Here is a 19,475-nt window from a genome sequence, read left to right on the forward strand (position 1 = left end):
AAGAAGCAGTTCACATTCCACTTATCAAGTTTTTCCTTCAGCACCGAGTGAAATGCTTACCATTATCCATCAGCAATTCATCCATAGGGCTCCAGGAATACCTCATTCAGGATTCATGCAACTTCATCTGCAGTCCCTGTCTTGATTTCCTTCCATATTGCCATCTACCCCAGTCTGCAGTCAACCTTCAAGAGATATGTCCCCTGCTGGTTGTGCATCACATCCACTGCTGATTGTTTCCAGTTGTGTTCCACGGGTGTTTCCTGCTTCATCCAGAGTGGGGTTGATGGATTGACACCTGTCACAACTCCTGACCATTTTCTGAAAACTCTGTCAGGTAACGCCAGAGTCAACTTTCCTAGCTAGGTACAGGGTTCTATCCACTCCCATATGATGCATAGCATGCAGTCTCCTTAACTTTGTGTTGCTCAGCTGTTTCGCTGCAACTATTCCCTACTCCAAATCTTTGGGTACTTCCAACCAAGTTTTTTTTACCCTGGTTAGGCTGTCCACTTTATTCCTTTCTGAAAGCACAACGACTGCACTCAACTTCAGACTGAATTCAGCTGGTATCTCTCTCAAATTCCTATGGAGCACTTTATTTACATTTCTGCTGCCCCTTTCATTTGTACTCTTCTCTTATTGGTGATCACTGATCTCGCCCATCCAAGCACAGTTGCTGAATTGGTTTGAATCTTGATAGTACCTTTTTTTCAGGACCTGATTCACTCCTTTCAGTACTGCATCCAATTTAGCCACATTGATTTGGTTGCAATCACCTGTTTTACTGATCCAGGCTGCGTCCTCCACTTCAACACTTCTATCTTCAGAATGATCCCTTGATCTTCCGAATCTAGGCGATAACATCTCCCTCACCACAGAAGGGTCTGATGGCATCACTACTGATGCTTATTTTTGTTGACATATCATCCAGAAAAGGGGTCAAAATAAAAATGCTTGAAGGATGAAGTAGCTTGCGGTATAGGGGAAAAAATGTAGTTCACCTACCTCACGGGTCCTTTTGTTACATTGATTATTTCCAGGTGGGATATATTTGTGAGAGCCTTACCTATCTAACCTCTGGCCAGAACTTAGTGGCAAATTTCCTGAATTCGTATGGCTACAGTGTCCATCACGAATGACAACCCCATTGCAAAAGAGGTCCCTTCTGGCAAAGCCCTATGCTTCCAGCATATACCCACTCAGCTCCACAATAACTTTAGTAAAAATTAAAAATTATGTCTTTAAAATTAGTAACAAACTATAACCTAAGTTGAGATACTGGTTACTCTTTATTTGAGTTAAAATTCTTTTACTTGTATTCAGTGCAGTTATATCAGTTTCTGTTTTTGGTATCTTCAGGTGACATGTATGAATCAGGGGCAGAGAGCGGCAGGTACTATTCAGTTAATGTCCCATTAAAAGAAGGAATTGATGATCAAAGTAAGTCTGTAAACTGAACATCACTGTGTTTCTTGTCTTGCTAAATACTTATTAATTTCTGTTTGAGTTTTAAACAAGATATTTAATGTTATGGAACCATTATGTCTTTGTAATGTTATGTACATGATTCTCATGTCTGTAACCTAATTATTTATTTTACAGAGTTTCCATGATGAATCCATATCTTAATTGCTGAAGAGTTAGTAATAATCAAAAAGCAAATGTTTACTCCTTGTGATATCTTAAAAGATCCTGGCTTAGTCTATATATTATCAACTTTCTCCAAATTTATAATTATTTAAAACAATTTTGAATATATGTATTTTTCTTTATATTTAAAACAATTTTAATAGTAGTCTACCATGCTTTAAAAGTTCCACTGGAATGTTGTCTGAGCGAGGGGACTTCCGTTGCTTCATGTGATTGAGGACAATCTGGTACTCTTTGTAGGATGGTGGTGTGTTCATCCAGTGTCGAGTTAGATGCATGGATATGTTCTTCAAGAAGTCTTCCACCGCATTGGAGTCTTAGTTCAGAAGACTTGAGAAGTGCTCTGTCCAGTGTTGAAGGATGTCTTGTGGGTCAGTCAGAATGGTGTTGGTGTCTACTGATTGAAGAGACCCTGTTGATATGGACTCAAAAAGTTCCTTTGTTCCTGCGTAGAAGCGTCTGAGGCCATGAACGTCAGCATACCTCTGAAGTTCAACAGTTTTCTGTTGCCACCAGTTGTTCTGCATCTCTCTGAATTTTGTTTGGCATTGTCTTTTGAAGTCTTGATATCTTACCTTCTTGTGCCACAATCTTGGATCTTGCTCATGAGAGAGGCGGGTTTGCCATTTTGCATCGATCAGCTGGCTGATTTCTTGATCATTCATCAAACCAGTCCTGCTGTCTCCTTTTGCTGTACCTGAGGGTGTTTTCAGCCACTTCAGTGATGGTTTTTCGAAGTGTGCTCTATTCCTTATCCATATCCTGGTTGTCAGATGGGATGAATTGAAGGTGTTTGAGAATGGAAGATGCATAAAGGGAGCTGATCTATGGGTTGTTAAGCTTTGATATGTCAAATTTTCTTCTGACTGGTTTTGTTTTTCCAGTCTTTAGTTTGTTGTAAACCGTTATTTGAAGGCAGGTGATGACTAGACGATGGTCTGTCCAGCAATTGTCAATGCTGTTAGCTGTTTGCATGATGAAGACGTTTCTTTTGTCTCATTGTCAGATGATGAAGTAGTCCAGGAGATGCCAGTGTTTCGACCTGGGGTGCTTGCAGGTGGTCTTGAAGTGATTTGGGAGTTGAAATTGGGTGTTGGTGATGTAGGGAGAGTGTTTAGCGCACAGCCCAAAGGGCAAGAGTCCATTTTCATTGCAGTTTCCGACTCTTTCTTTGTTAATAACATTCTCCCGTAGTCTGTTGTCGCTCCCCACTCTTGCATTGAAATCCCTGAGGAGGAGGAGCTTGTCATTTGGTGATACATTGAAGATCAAGTCACTCAGCTGTTGGTAGAAGATGTTTTTCACGTTGTCATTGACATCAAGTGTAGGTGCGTAAGCAGAGATCAGTGTCATAAAAGTGGTAGCAGAGATTGGTATTCAGAGAGTCATAAGCCATTCATTGATGGCAAAAGGTTTCTGATGGTGTTCCTTCACAAGCTTGGATTTTATAGCAAAAGCGAATCCATAAATTTTTCTCTCTCCTTCTTTCTCTTTCCAGAAGAACCTGGAACCTATCTCTTAAGTCTTTCTATTAAACACCAGTCTGTTCACATTAATTCTCCAAATGTAGAAGAACTGCCCTGTTTCCAAAAATCTTAAGGATGCTTTTATCATCACCATTTTCAAAAAGGGAGGTAGAAAGATCTGTGGGAACTATCATGGCATCTCACTGCTCTCCACCACAGGGAAAATCTTTGCAAGGCTCCTTCTGGATCATCTTCAAGTCATCGTGGATTAAGTCCTACTTGAATCACGATGTGGATTTTGATCTTTTGCACTTGACAAATACAAGAAAAGAGTAGAGAACAACAAAAACCTCTCTCTTTTGTTTTCTATGATCTCAAAAGGGCCTTTGATACCATCCCAAGGCCTGCAATGTGGAAAGTCATCTAACGCTTTGGCTGCCCCCATCAGTTTGTTTCTGTAGTACAGGGATTACATGATGGTATGACTGGAACCATCTTCCATCAAAACCAACTGTCCAAAGACTTCCCCATCATTGCAAGATTAAAACAAGGATGCTTTTCTCCCTGCACCCTTGCAGCAATGTTTCAGGAACTGCCTTCGGACAATCCAGGAGTCAACATTAGGTACTGATATAATGGAAGCTGTTTCAACCATGCCAGATTCAAGTCATGAAGACTGACTGGGAAGCAAAAGATCACTCCAGTGAACAGCTTTAACAATTGGTGAATAACTTCACCTATGCTTACACTTGGTTTGGCCTAAAAGTCAACATCAAAAAGACAAAAATCCTGGCACAACCCATGCTAAGTCAGGAAACTGTAGACCTCATCATTACCATTTTGGACACACCACTGGAGGAACTCAGGAAGTTTGCTTTCAAACAAGTGCAGATTGGAAAAGGATATGGGGAACCGATTAAGAGCAGCTCACACTATGTTTGGTGAACTTGCAAAAAGGGTTTTTAAGAACAAACATCTGAACCACCAAACAAAGTCAAGTGTCTACCAAGCAGTCATGATCTCCACTCTCCTCTACAGTTGTGAAACTGGGACTCTTTACCGAAGTGATGTAAAAAAAACTAGAGCGATTTCACCAACAGAATCTCCATTCTATTATGAATATGAAATGGAATGACTATGTGACTGATGTTTCCATTCTGGAGTGAATGAAAAGCAATAGTATTGAGGCCACCATCCTGAAACATTGTCTGAGATGGACAGGCCACATAGCAAGAATGAAAGAGACCCGGCTGCCTTCTCAAATTTTATATGGTGAACTTACCACTGGAAAAAGACTCCATGGCTGTCCCTTCCGTTGATACAAGGACCAGCTGAAGCAAAGCCTAGAAGTGACTGGAATTGATCCCAAAACCTGGAACATTGAAGCTGAAGACAGGCCCAGCTGACATCATTCCATCTCCACTGTGACAGATCATTTTGACACTGAATGACAGAAAAGAAGAGAAATGATGAGAAAGAAAACGGAGGATGCAACAATCAAAGTCTCCACCACGGATTCCTTGTGAACTTTGCAATAGACATTTCCATGCAAGAATCAGCCTCTTTAGTCATCAGAGGCATCAACACAGACAGAGGAGAAGAAGCCAGATAAATTATTGGGCACACAATAAAACACTGACAACAACATCATCTTAAAAGATCTTGACTTGCTCTATATGTTATCAACTTCCTGCAAATTTATGATAATTTTGAATATATGTATCGTTCTTTATATTTACATTGTAGTTGTTTTATGGTTTTCTGATAATATTTAAAATTTTTGAAAATACAGTTTAAAATCTTATGTTAGAAATATATCTTTCTCATTTTGTTTTTGTATAATAAACTGTTGTATGAAATAAACCTCACCTTTTTACTTATAAAGACTTACAGTTTTGTAAGAAAATAGTTTAGTACATTTAATATTTCTTATGAATTTCTGAGTTTTATTGTACAGTTTAATATGCCCAATCAGGAATTATTTTGCACAAATGAGGGATTAAGAAGAAAGTACTATTTGTATGACAAGATTAATTAAGATTGGTAGAGCCCATTTCTTTCCAGTGGAAATGTATATATGTGAAATATAACTAACAAAACACATAAATTGAGAAAATTTGGTAATAAATTACCTTGCTAAGCATTTACAACCTTGTCTTTTACTAGCTTAGTAATAATAAAACAGAATGGAATTATTTAATGGTTACATATATATCAGGTTCATCTACAGACTCTCTACAGGATGTTAGAAATATATTATACTGTTGTAGAAATAGAGATATTTAAACTTTTTACAAACTGATTATAACAGTGTTACTTCTTGATAAGTTACAGTATACAAGGAAAAGTTAAATGGAAGGATAGGAGTCTGAGATGAAGAAGTTATTGAAATGATAATGTTAGAATTGGCAGAAGATGGATTCTTCATTTGAGTTATTATTGGAAGCTCTGGCAAGGTTGAAACTTTGCTAATAATAGAAACAAAGTACTATATATAGGTTGATCAAAACTATAGCCACCTCTCTTATTACAGAAATTTAGAATTCTCTATTTCATTCTTTCTTCTAGCATATATGCAGGTCTTTAAGCCTGTAATACAAGCTGTTATGGAGAGCTATCGACCAACATGTGTTGTTTTACAAGTAAGATATAACATTAATTTATATATAATTAATTTCATTGTGAATATTTTACAGTTTAGAATGAAAGAAAGAGAATTATCAGGATTGTTTTTAATGTTGGTTATTATTTTAGAAAAAAAAAAAATTTTAATTTCACTCACTTGATTAAGTATCATCATCATCATCATTGTTTAATGTCCACTTTCCCTGCTGGCATGGGTTGGACAGTATGACTCGGAGCTGGCTAGCAGGGAGCTGTTCAGATTCCAATTATATGTTGTTGCATGATTTTTAGAGTTGGATGCACTTCCTAATGCCAATTACTTAACAGAGTGTGCTGAGTGCTTTTTACATGCCACTGGCATGGGTGCATTTACACAGCACTAGTATGGGTGCTTTTTAAGTGACACCAGCACCTGAAAGGAAAAGCCTGTACATGTGGAAGACAGCAATTTTGCTTGGTGTATCTTATCAAGTACAGCAAATCGCCACGTCTCCTGGTCCCTTGTCATTTCCTCAGTGAGAAAAATATTAGACTAGCATGGAAGAAAAAATATTTAAACTGATTATTATCATCATGCTCATTGCATACAGCATATATTTTGTTAATTTTTATACCAGGAAATTTCGAATGGTTCAACAAATAAACCTTTTGAAAATTATTTTTGTGTTTTAATTAATTTTTCTTTATAGTAGATTTTCTCATAGTTATTCTACATGCACATACATACGAGTTCAGGCATGGCTGTGGTGTGGTTAAGAATTTCACATTAATTATTTGGTTCTAGGTTCACTTTCAGTGCACACTGGTTTAGCTACATGTCTTAACCTCAGGTTGATCTATGCTATGGGAGTCAAATTGAGTTGACTGAAGACTATCAGATGAACTGTATCTATTCTTGAATTCTGGACTTAATTCATCTCCTAGTTTGAACTAGGTCTTGGATGCAGAGTACTTGAAGAAACTGGAAAGAAATGAATTGAGTATACTCTGTTTGATGTGCAATGTAAGTGTGCATGAATGACATAAAACAAATGTGCTGAGAGAAAACCTAGGCATAGAAGGAATCAGATATAGAGCACAAAAAAAAAAGACTGCACTTGTATGATTATGCAATGTGAATGATGAGGATAACTGTATAAAGAAATGTTGATCACTTAATGTGGGGAGAGTTTACAGAAGAAGGAGGCCCAGAAATATATGGGACAAAGTGGTGGAGGCTGATCTTAGGATCTCAAACCCTATAAAAGAGGTGACAAGAGACTGGGATGACTGGTGAGATGTTGCACAGATTTTCTCAAGTATACATATACATAACTGAGTCCTTCATCCAATTTCTTCCCCAAGACACTTCCACCACCCTTCATCTTTCTAACTACAGCTGTTTTTTTTATCACTAATTTATCTTACTACCAGGAACCATTTCACTTGTTATTCATATTTCTTACAAATACTATCCTTTCTGCACACATTTTACATTGTCCATCCTTTCACCTTCAGGCCAGCAAATTATCTCTCCTCTACCATTGTAAATCTCTCACTGTCCTTATGCACTATGCTTGCCTTTTTCTCTTTCTCACTCAATCTTCCCTGTCTACTGTATCACCAGTACTATTTCGCTGCTCTTCACCCCCATGTGTCTCTGGTCAATCCCCATCCCTAATCCACCATTCACTACATCCTCTCCTTAACATTTGTTCTTCATTCACTGCATCCATCCTTCAATACTTGTTCTTCATTCATTATATACACCTCTCAGCCACTCCCCATCTCTCTCTCTCTCACCTTGCAACATCTGCTTGCCTACACTCCAAATCCTTCTGTCACCCCTCTTATTCACATTGTACCTCAAGGGTCCACCTAGATACCTCATCATCAGTACTTTTATCTTTTTCCAGCTCCACACCAATTATCCTCTCTTCTAAAATGTGAGTAGCCATGTGGTCCCTCTAAAGCAAGAAACCCATTCTGTCCTGGTCCCTTCTCTCAGATCTTAAAAACTGTACCACCTAACATAAAACTACATCTCTCAGGCTTCACAAACATGCATCCCAAATATGAAATATCTCCAGTCAATTAAAACAAGCTGGCTGTTGCCAATGTTATCTCTATTACTATCAAATATGTACTACAGAACTAGTATCTGTCTTCATCAAATTCATCAGGTACACTCTCTCTCTCTTCAAAGACGATGCTTCTCTTGATTACTATTCTGTTGCGCTCATGTTAAATATAACAAAGGTGATGGAAACAGATCTTAATGAAAGCTGTTGCTACATTTTGAATCTCTATCCTTTCTTAAAGACCATAAATAAAATGCTATATCACTCACCACCACAGTTGTCACATGTCTCTTGGATCTTTGGCTTCCTGTCAGATTTCATCATTGTGGTGTGTGCCAATGTGCACGTGTGTGTGTGTGTGTGCATGCACATGCATGTGTCTGTCTATCCTATCTCTGTATACACATATAGAAAACATACACAGATATGTTTGTATATATATAGTAAATGAAAGACAGAAGATGGAATATATGAGAATTTTGATTATTAATCATGACAATTGTTTTGACACATCTAGTATCAGTCCTTCACAGGTGGGACACTTGACAACCGGTTCACGAGCATCTGGTGGTGCAGATGTGTCTCATCAGGTGATAAATAGATACAGTTTATTAAAATAACAGTTCCGCAATGTATCTCCTCATTTTGTAGAAAGAAAAGCAGTAAAATGAAGGAAATACCTTCATTTAGAAGATCAAAAATAAAATCATATGCGAAAAAGAAATGAACATGCAATACATTGATAAAAGTATTAAAAATAACTGTTAACAAATATGGATGTATAAACACCCTTGTGCAAGCTGCATGGTGCATGTACACTTGCTCATACAAGCATCTGTGAAAATGTAAGCATATGCACATGTGTGGTTTGGTGCACTCACAACCACAAAGCGAGTTAAATAGCAACTTGATATTTATGAGAATGGGTATGTTAAAGCTAAACTTAATTCATCTGTACCTTAAAGTAAATTATGTAAACAGTTACTCAAATTCATTCCCACTGCATTGTGCGTAAGTACATTTAAATGCATGTAGGCATCTTGAGAGTTTTTCAGAAATTCTATTAACCCTTTCGTTACTATATTTCTGACCAAAATACACCCCTTATGTGTTTCAATTAATTTCTAACGTAATCATAAATTTAGTCTGGTTTCATTAAACACCTATAACTTTTTTATTTATCAATATATTAATCTGATTTTTGGAAGATAATTTAATGAAATATTCTCAACCAATTCTATACTATAATTTTTGTCACAAAGTGACTCTAATTGCAGGTAGATACAGGTAAATTCAACAAAATATAAAATTAAAATTTTGTTCAAACATCACTATAGAAAATGGGTTATTAGCTAATATTCAATTGGGTATACAACAAAATTTTACGATAGAATTTGTTATTCTGGGATAATGTGACCAAACTTTCTGTTTTCTGATACCCATAATAATATTTACGGCAAAATAGTCTTAATTTCATTTAAGGTTATGGGAAACCACAAACTATCGTTTCTTTCGCTTTGTTTACATTTAGCGTAACAGTTCGTTTCCACCGTAATGATTTCAAATAGGCTCATTCGAAAAAGTAAAAAGAAATAGTCTAAGGCTTTACTCCTCTGGGAAAGTCTGTGGCTTGGTCCAGTTTCTTCAGAAAAATCACCGAAAGAAATAGTTTTTAAATTTTCACTCCATTCAGGTGCCAATTCATTTTCTTTATCGCTGTCGGAGCTCTCGAATTCACTGTTTTCACTTTCGGAAAATGAAACATCAGATTCATTATCAAATACCATGTGCTTTTTTTTTTCAGTCATAGAGTTAGATTTATGAAGGTCTTCAGTATAATATCCTTCGAATTCTGACTCGCTGCTTGATATAATGAAATTCGTATCCATTTTTTGTCAGAATTACAAATTTTGAAAACACAATAGGAACAAATTTCGGAAAAAAATCTCTCAAAATTCACGGAATTAAAATTACACTTCGATTATTGTACAAAACTGTAGTTGAACTGTTTATGAAGTATAATACGTGTTTTCACGATTGTACTAAAGAGATTTGCTCTGATATTCTCATTTAAATATGAATAGGTAAATTCGGGCGGCTTTGGGCGGTTTGGTCACATTAACCAAAATTTTTTTCGGGCGGCTTTGGGCGGTTTGGTAACGAAAGGGTTAATGATCTTCTCATTGGTTCACAGAATAGACAGGTATTCCTTGGAGCAGAATTGGCATCTCCTGGAAATGACATTGTATGGTTTTGCATGCCTTACTATGGATCAAGTTATGTTATATAACAAAGATGTTATATGTCCTTTATTGATTCTCTTGATGCTGGCGACATGGTTGTGATAACAATTCTTAAATGAATCAGCCATCTGCCCAATGTAAACATTGTGTGCACAGTACATTTACATACAAGATTTGTACTCATACAAAGGTTCATCAATGGGCATTTTAATTTTTCTCTGCATGAGCATTTATCATAATTATATATGCAGTTCTGACTTCATTTTTGGAAGTTGTTTCCATGTTAGTTATATCATAAGCATTTCTCCTATTACAATTTGACCGTGATTGGTGCTTTTATATATATACTGAAGGACGATCTCCGGATGCTGAACCTCTCAGACAAGATGTCAAAGGACCGAGATACCTGGTGCCTTGCTGTACTCAAGAAGACCCGTCTTCCACAGCAGAAGTGTTAAGGTCACTCACCCTGGAGGATTGGCCTGCAAGAGTCATGCGTTGGTGCCATGTTAAAAGCACTTGTGCCAGTGCCACACACTGCTACTTGTGTGGTGTCATGTTAAAAGCATCCAACCATAGAAACCAAACCAAATCAGACTAGAACCTGGTGCAGCTTCCCAGCTCTAGTCAAACCATCCAACTCATACTAGCATGGAAAATGGACATTGAAGGATGATGATGATAATGATCTCATACATATCATCATCATTTAATGTCCATGTTCTATGCTGGCATGGGTTGATGGTTTGACAAGGATCTGATGGGTCTGAGGACTACATCATATTCCAATGTCTACTACTTTGGCTTGGTTTCTATTGATGGATGCCCTTCTTAACATCAACTATTTTAGTGTATCCTGGGTCCTTTTTTGTGCCACCTGCACTATTGAAGTCATCATATTGCTCACAAATCTACAAAACCAAGGATGGGGGATGTTGTATCTTGATATTAGATGAGAATTAAAGTACAAGAGAAGAGGTTGGAGTAGAGCAAGTTCTCTCTCCTAAATGGGTACTCACATTTAGGAGAGAGTGAGAGAACAGGTGGTATCTTGAAAGAGATAATTAGTGGTTGTGAGTTGTCCAGGTGGTACCTCAAGGTATAAAATGAGTAGGGGTTGCAAGGGGGAGAAGAGAGTGGAAAGGGGAGGGAGAGAGGCAACATCTGTAAAGATTGGGAAGGGTTGAGGGAAACATATCTATCTATTTGTATCTGCCTGTCTCTGTATTTGTATATATATATATATATATATATATATGGTGTACATATATATATATTGGTGTCTGTTAGCAAGTGCACTACTCTTTTTGCAGATTTTATTATTGTATCTGTGTGTATGTATATATATATATATATATATATATATATATACTAGCTTAAGGTGACCCGCTCTACACGCGGGTAAGAGTGTGGTTGTTACTTTCTGTAGCTCCCTTTCAGCACATAAAAAGCACCATCCGAACGTGGCCGATGGCAGCGCCGCCTTGACTGGCTTCTGTGCCGGTGGCATGTAAAAAGCACCAACCGATCGTAGTCGCTGCCAGCCCCCCTGGCACCTGTGCCAGCGGCACAAAAAAAGCACCCACTACATTCACAGAGTGGTTGGCGTTAGGAAGGGCATCCAGCTGTAGAAACACTGCCAGATCAGACTGGAGCCTGGTGCAGCCTCCTGGCTTCCCAGACCCCAGTCAAACTGTCCAACCCGTGCTAGCATGGAAAACGGACGTTAAACGATGATGACGATGATTCTCCCTCTTTGTTTCTCTCTCCTTTCTCTCTTACTTTTCTTTTCTCTCGGACTCTCCCTCGCTTTCTCTTACTCTCTATCTTTATCTATCTCTCTCCCATTTATAAACAACAAAAGATCTTGAGTAAGTTGAGAAATAAAATATTTTGAAAGATCAATCATAAATATCAGGCAGTGACAACAGAAAGGTCTGCTTCAAGGCAGACAGCAAAACACTAACATTTAAAAGGGACAGACGAACTTGCGAGCTGAATAAAAATAATAAAATATTGGAAACCAAAGTTTGAAGGGATAGACCTGAGGATAGTAGAGTCACCATGGCTGGCATTTCTTAACAACAGACAGCAACGTATTGACAGTTTGACGGCTGGCATAAAATTTTGAACTTGATGTAAAAGAAAATTCCTAAACACCAAGTTTTGAAGTGATTCTTTCTCACGACAGTAGACTCACCATGGCAAGCATTCAAAACTTCTTCATCATGGACGGCAACACATTGACGATTAAAAGGCTGGTGCAAATTTTTTAGCTTGATGTAACAGAGAATTCCTAAACACCCGCTCCTGTAAATTTTAATCCCCTTCCAGCCCCATTTATACCCCTTTTCACATTTTGGTTAATATAACCCAATTTCATTTGGGTCTACTGGGACCACATTTTATAAGATGAGGAATTTTGTCCTAGAGGTCAAGCCTTTCATTTGAGGAAAAAAATAGTTGTCATGCAAACTTGCCAGCACTTTTAACATAGGTGTGCATATTTTCAGCTCAACCGACCACATAATGCACACATTATATATATATATATATATATATATATAAATTAGAGATAAAACCACTAATAGGCAAATCAAACAGTGAAAAACATAAACCAAAGCATAAAAATAAAAATATAATATACAAAATATATAAAATATAAAATTAAAAAATTAAAATTATTTAAATTTAAAATTAAAATTATTAATTTATATTTATATTTTTTTAAAAATATATATAACTATCAAAAAGTATTAAAAAGTTTAATATACATAAATACAGATATATACACTTTGCTGATTACATCTAGTTAACAAATGTTATCAACTATTTCTAGTGATCTATCTTATTTACAAGATTCTATTTCCAGTGTGCTCTTAGTACGATACTCCAGTGTATCTCTCACATACAAAGCTTATTTTTTTGTCTTAATTAGCCTTTGATTTCACATTCCACAGCTTACATTAGGTACAGCATATGTTGTTTATACCTATTATTGAGCAAGGCTCTGTCTTCTTTCCTATTTACCAAAACTTTCATCTTTGCTAAGTTTATCTTAAGACCTCAAATTTAGGTTTCACTTCCATACCTCAAATATTTCTCTCTAATTTTGCTATAGATTCAATTATGAGAACTAGATCATCAGCATACATGTATAAATATTTTTAAGACAAAACAATGTGAGTTATAAGAAATGATACAAGTTGATGGTTTGCACTTTTATCTTATAGTTCAATGCTTTGGGGTTAGAAGCCCTTCTTCGGGAAATCTTTGGAGATATGCTGGTGTGAGATGATAACACTTCATTGAAGATTTCCTGAAGACGAGGTCCCAACCAGAAATATTGAAATACAAGTACAAACTATCAGATATTATTTGGCCTAAAAACATAAATTAAAAACATCTCTATCAGACAATGTTTCATGCAAACAAGGTGTATATATATATATATAAATAGTTATCGCCATACTAATATGGCAATCTTATAAATATAAGACTAAAGCTATTTGACACACAATCTGCGTCTATTATAGACTTTCGAATAGGGGAGGTCAGCCGCTTCATCCTGCTAGTCAGACAGCTGCAGACGCGTTTCAGGTAAATAGATTCTTCAAACAGGGACAGTCAGTAGCGACACCTGCTGGGTCTGACTACGCTGCATTGATAAAGGGCAACTACCCTGAAACGCGTCTGCAGCTGTCTGACTAGCAGGATGAAGCGGCTGACCTCCCCTATTCGAAAGTCTATAATGGACGCAGATTGTGTGTCAAATAGCTAGCTTGAGGCGGTGGCCTCTTGGAGCTAATCATCGACAGCTTTAGTCTTATATTAGTATGGTGATAACTATTAATTTCCAGTAACGCTACCGTAATCTCTTTTAGAGAGACTTAGTAATTTTAATATTTCTATTATATATATATATATACAAACAAAATTTATTGTATAAATTTTGTATGTAAAACAATTTTTAATCTTCGATTTTTTAAAAAATATGCTCAGCCACTGGTTTTAATTAATATCAATTTCTACGCTTATTTAATTTTACATATATATATATATAGATGTGTGTGTGTGTGTGTATATATATATATATATATATATATATATATATATATAAAACATTGATCAGAGAATAAACATCAAATTTGAGTCAACAACTTTATACATAACATTTGATCATATGCAAATAAAAATACAGATATATAGAATGGCCTATCAAGAAGGTATATACAATCAACTAAAACTTCTAAAGCGTGTCATATGACTTAATAAAATAAAATAATAATTGACTAAAAGATCTTTTTTACTCCCCTCAAACAAAAAAAAATTGTCAAAAAAGCATGGTAGGTTGGAGAGCTGATTCCACCAATTTCTTCGATATTACTATGGGGTCATCAGATTCAGAATATGTGACCAATTTAGTGGGCCTATGCCTCCTTTCACAGATTAAGGATAGTTTTCCCTTCCTTACGGGGGAGGGGGAGGGGTTATATAGGGATGATACACTTCTTGCTGTATGTGGCCAGTTTAAAACTGCATTGAATAGGTTGAAGAAATCCCTGAGAGGTTTCTTAAAGGATTTCTTTAATCTTAACATTATTTTTGATGTTAACTCCAGAGTGGTGAATTTCTTGGATGTTACCTTGAATTTGGATACTGGTTTATACTACCCCTTTAATCCATCTCGTATATCAATGTCTTCTCCAATCACCTAAAATCTACTATTAAAGGCATCGTTCCCACTATCTCAATCAGAATCTCTAACTTGTCTGCAAACGAAGAGATTTTTGATCAACATGCTCCAGTATACAACAACACTCTAAAATTAAGTGGCTTCAAAACTAAAATCTCATATATACTTAGCATGAGATTTAAGAACAAAATGGCTGGTCTACCATCTGACCATGTCATGGAAAGTCAAGAGAAATGCAATGCATTATTCTATTGCAACCAATATAAGCCATCAGTTAGATACTTATATAAAGATATTAGGAATAGATACTGGAAGCGAAATAGTGACAGTGAGGAGATGAGTAAAACCAAAAGCTTACGTTCTAGAATACAGGAAGTCATATGGTTCGCACCCCCTTCCCCTTTTCTCTTAGGGTAAGAAATTTGCCCAAGTTGTTTTTTAAGATTCTGAAGGAGAACTTCCCGAAGAATCATAAATGCTACAGCATCTGTAATAAATCCTCCATCAAATTTTCTTACTTGGTAATGCTGAATTTGGCCTCCATTACTGCATCTATCAATAGAAACAAATTAAATGGGCAAGTGCACTGGAAGTATTCCTCTGTTGGTAACCCTGGTATTGGGCAGATAAGCTCTAATAAGCCTAAGGTTAGTGTTACAAACCATTTACTTCCGGCTTTATCGACCCCCTGTAATGAGATATCTGAAGGAAAGAACGCGGGAAGCCAGGTAAGTAATGTTAGTATTAGTAATAAGGATATGGGTGGTTCTGGTAAATCTTGTAATTGTAGAAGCCCTAGATTATGTCACCTTGACAGATTCTGTCTGAGTACTAATGCCATATATAAATGCATTGTTAAAGAGAAGGGTAATTTGGATAGGTTTTACATAGGCAATACTATCAATTTTAAGGCTAGGTATAGAGCCCACATGAATTCATTCTTGATCAAAAAATATTGTAACTCCACTACACTTGCCTCTTATATATATGGTTTAAAGAGGAATAAAAAAGTTATTCTCTTGAATGGTCTGATATCTCGAGGGCCCCTTATTTTAGAGTTAATATTAACAAGTGTAAGTTGTGTGTAAGGGAATCTCTTGCCATCTTTAAGTCCTTTGGGCCTAAAGCGTTATATAAATTTACAGAGGTGATCCCTTTTTGCAACCATAAGTTTTCTTTTCTGAAAGTATATAGAAGTAAAACTAGATGTGGTAACTAATATTTTTTATGGGGTTTTGAAACTGGATAGTAAAAATTCCTATTATTAGCAGTCACCTGCACGTTTGGCAATGAGATAATTTCTTTTCTTTTTCTTGTGTGTGTTAGAAAAGTTCAACTGGTCTGATGATAGATTATTATCTTTAAATTAGCCATGTGCTGTTGTAACTCCCGTGAATGAATAATTTGTTTAGATTCCTGAAGGGGTCATTGCTGAGATGCACCTTAACTCATAATTGAACCGTGGTGTAGAACTTCCAAAACGGCCATAGATGAGTTTGACTTGATTTTGTGGAACTCTTTTACGCTCCTACCATGGTTTTTATGTAATGAACTTTTTTTACATTTATTTTTTTTGTTTGAGGGGAGTAAGAAAAATCTTTTTAGTCAATTGATATTTTATTTTATTTAGATTTTTAGTTGCATGACACGCTTCAGAATAGTTAGTCGATTGTATATACCTTCTTCATTGGCCGTTCTATATATCTGTATTTTTATTTGCATATATATTTTAACCTGTGTTTTTATATATGCATTCTTATGTTGAAAGGCCATGGTAATATTTATATATGATCAAATGTTTCGAGGCATGGTGTTATGTATAAAGACGTTGACTTGAATTTGATATTTGTTCTCTGATCAATGTTTTTTTTTATCTCTGTCTCAATTACATTTGAGCACTTCTTTTTTGCAGTCTCTCTCTCTCTCTGTATATATATATATATATATATATATATATATATATAGATATATGTAAATATATATATATATATGTATATGTATATATAAGTATATGTAAATATGTATATATAATATAAATATATATATATATATATATATATATATATATATATATATATATATATGTGTGTGTGTGTGTGTGTGTATATATATATAATATATAAGTATATATATATATATATTGTGTGTGTGTGTGTCTGTATATATATATAAATATGTAAGTATATATATATATAAATATATATTATATATATATATATATATATATATATATATATATATATGTGTGTGTGTGTGTGTGTGTATATATATATAAATATATAAGTATATATATATATATATTGTGTGTGTGTGTGTGTCTGTATATATATATAAATATGTAAGTATATATATATATAAATATATATGTGTGTGTGTATGTATATATATATATATATGTAAATATATACAAATTGAGATAGGGGTTGTAAATGCAACCCTCCATGGGATATATCCAATATACTGCTAGTGAAGTACCGAACAAGGTTAATACATAAATGTTAAGGATTGCGATGCAATCAATTCATTTACTGTATTATATGGGCAAAGGTAAAATGTTTTACCACAAATTCATAATACAAAATAAGAAAATGGAGAAATACATCTAAATCAAATATCAATTACCAGATAATACTCAATCACATGCTTTATTAAATCACCACATAAGAAACTATAGGGTTAAACATAAAAAAGTAGAGCAAAACAGTGTACATAAAGGAGTATACATAAAAAAGTGTACATAAAAGAGTAATGTTATACAAAGAAGCCTGGGTTATAAAAAACATTAAATCAAACCCAAAGGTCTTCTTTCATTAAGCGAAAGAAAGTCTCAATACACTACAAGATAGGACCCCCTCCTCCAAAAGGATGGCTCCCTCACAGACAGTCCAACTAAGATCAGTGAGATGCTGAATGACCAGTTCAAAAGTGTCTTTACCACCCCGTTGGAACACAGACAAGTGAACGAACCAGTGGACTTCTTTGCCACCTCACCTATATCAGTGAGGCGGTTACAATGGAATGTATTGACATTAGCGAAGAAGATATACTACTAGCCATAGATGAAGTGGACACAAACTCAACTGCTGGTCCTGATAGTTTCCCAGCAATCTTCCTCAAATCGTGTAAGCATGCCCTGGCAAAACCCCTACAGATTCTCTTCCAGAGCTTTCTTGCAAATGGCAAACTGCCAAGCAAGCTGAAGGAGGGAATAATATGCCCAGTCCATAAAGGGGGAAGCAGAGCAGATGCCAAAAACTATAGGCCTATCTCTCTGACTTCACACAGCAAAGTCATGGAATGTATAGTCAGAGGGAAATTAATCGCATTCCTTGAGGAAAATAACTTGCTGAGTGATACCCAGCATGGCTTTCGACCAGGTAGGAGTTGCTTGACCCAGCTCTTACAACATTATGACTGGGTGTTGAGGCAGTTACTCAACAACTCAAATGTGGACGTAATATACCTTGATTTTGCAAAAGCTTTTGACAAGGTGGATCATGGTATGATATGCCACAAACTGCATGATCTTGGCATGTGGTTACAAGACTTTCTGAAAGATAGGAGTCAGGTAGTAGTGGCTAATGGAGCCACCTCTATGAACACACAAATAGCGAGCAGTGTTCCACAGGGCACTGTCTTGGAACCACTGCTTTTTATAGTGGCCCTCTCAGATATGCCCTCAAATGCCTGGATAGCCACCCTTGCAAGCTATGCAGATGATATGAAAGTCTTGCAGAAAATATAGAACCCCAGCAATGTTGCACACCTGCAGCAGGAGTTGGACTCAATTTACAGTTGTACTGAGGATAATATTATGCAGTTTAATGCTGAAAAATTCCAACCCCTGCATTACCAGCATCGAAAACTGAATATGAAACTTACAGGGTACATTGGTCCACAGGGAATTTCAATTCCAGAGCCTAAACCAGTGAGGGACCTGGGTAAAGACATGAGTAATGATACCTCTTTCCAAGTGCACATTACCAGGATGGCGACAAAGTGCAGATGACTGACTGGATGGCTCTTAAGAACATTCAGAACCAGAGATAAGGAAACCATGATGGTCCTCTGGTGGGACGACGCTGCATAGTGCCAAAGATCCCAGCAACACCATTGCACTTCAGGACTAGTTACTGCAACAGCCTGGGTTTCAAGGGCCCACAGCTTTTTAATATTCTCCCAAAGAGCCTGAGGAACCTACACAAATAGATGTAGGCGTTTTTAGATCAAAGCTGGACCTCTTCCTGTAGAGAGTCCCAGATGAACCTACATCAAGGCAAGAGGTGCAAATGAGGGTATTTATATCAAACTCCATTCTTCAAGTGCGACATATTGCAGGAGGCTCTCAGTAATAACAGTGTAGCAAAACAGTGGTGCATCAGCATGGCCGCAGCTCTGAGCTGAAACTACAGAAAAAACATCTCTCTCTCTCTCTCTCTCTCCATATATATATATATTATATATATATATATATATGATGATGATATGTATGTATATGTAAACCCTCCTTCTTCCCTTCTTTCCTGAGCGTCCAATAATACTTTATTTGTTCCACGTCCTTGCGTTGTTGTGTTTTTTTGTTTTTGTTTTCTGGTTTGGATTAACTATATATATATATATATATTATATATATATATATGTATGTATCTGTAGATATATATGTACATATATAACTACAGATATATATATGTATCTGTAGATATATATGTCTATATATATATATATATATATA

The 19,475-nt window shown here is 36.1% G+C and overlaps 1 protein-coding gene across 1 annotated transcript in view; it reads left to right on the forward strand.

Annotated features, from left to right (window-relative positions):
• The window catches only part of LOC115222249 (histone deacetylase 3), a 53,019-nt gene that overhangs the window by 13,244 nt on the left and 20,300 nt on the right, over positions 1-19,475 (forward strand). Inside the window, exons 8-9 of the mRNA XM_029792407.2 lie at positions 1,363-1,443; positions 5,688-5,761. Of these exons, the coding sequence (XP_029648267.1) occupies positions 1,363-1,443; positions 5,688-5,761 (155 nt within the window). The remainder of the gene's footprint in view (positions 1-1,362; positions 1,444-5,687; positions 5,762-19,475) is intronic.

The sequence above is a fragment of the Octopus sinensis genome, linkage group LG19, assembly GCF_006345805.1.
Source record: "Octopus sinensis linkage group LG19, ASM634580v1, whole genome shotgun sequence".
NCBI lineage: Eukaryota > Metazoa > Mollusca > Cephalopoda > Octopoda > Octopodidae > Octopus > Octopus sinensis.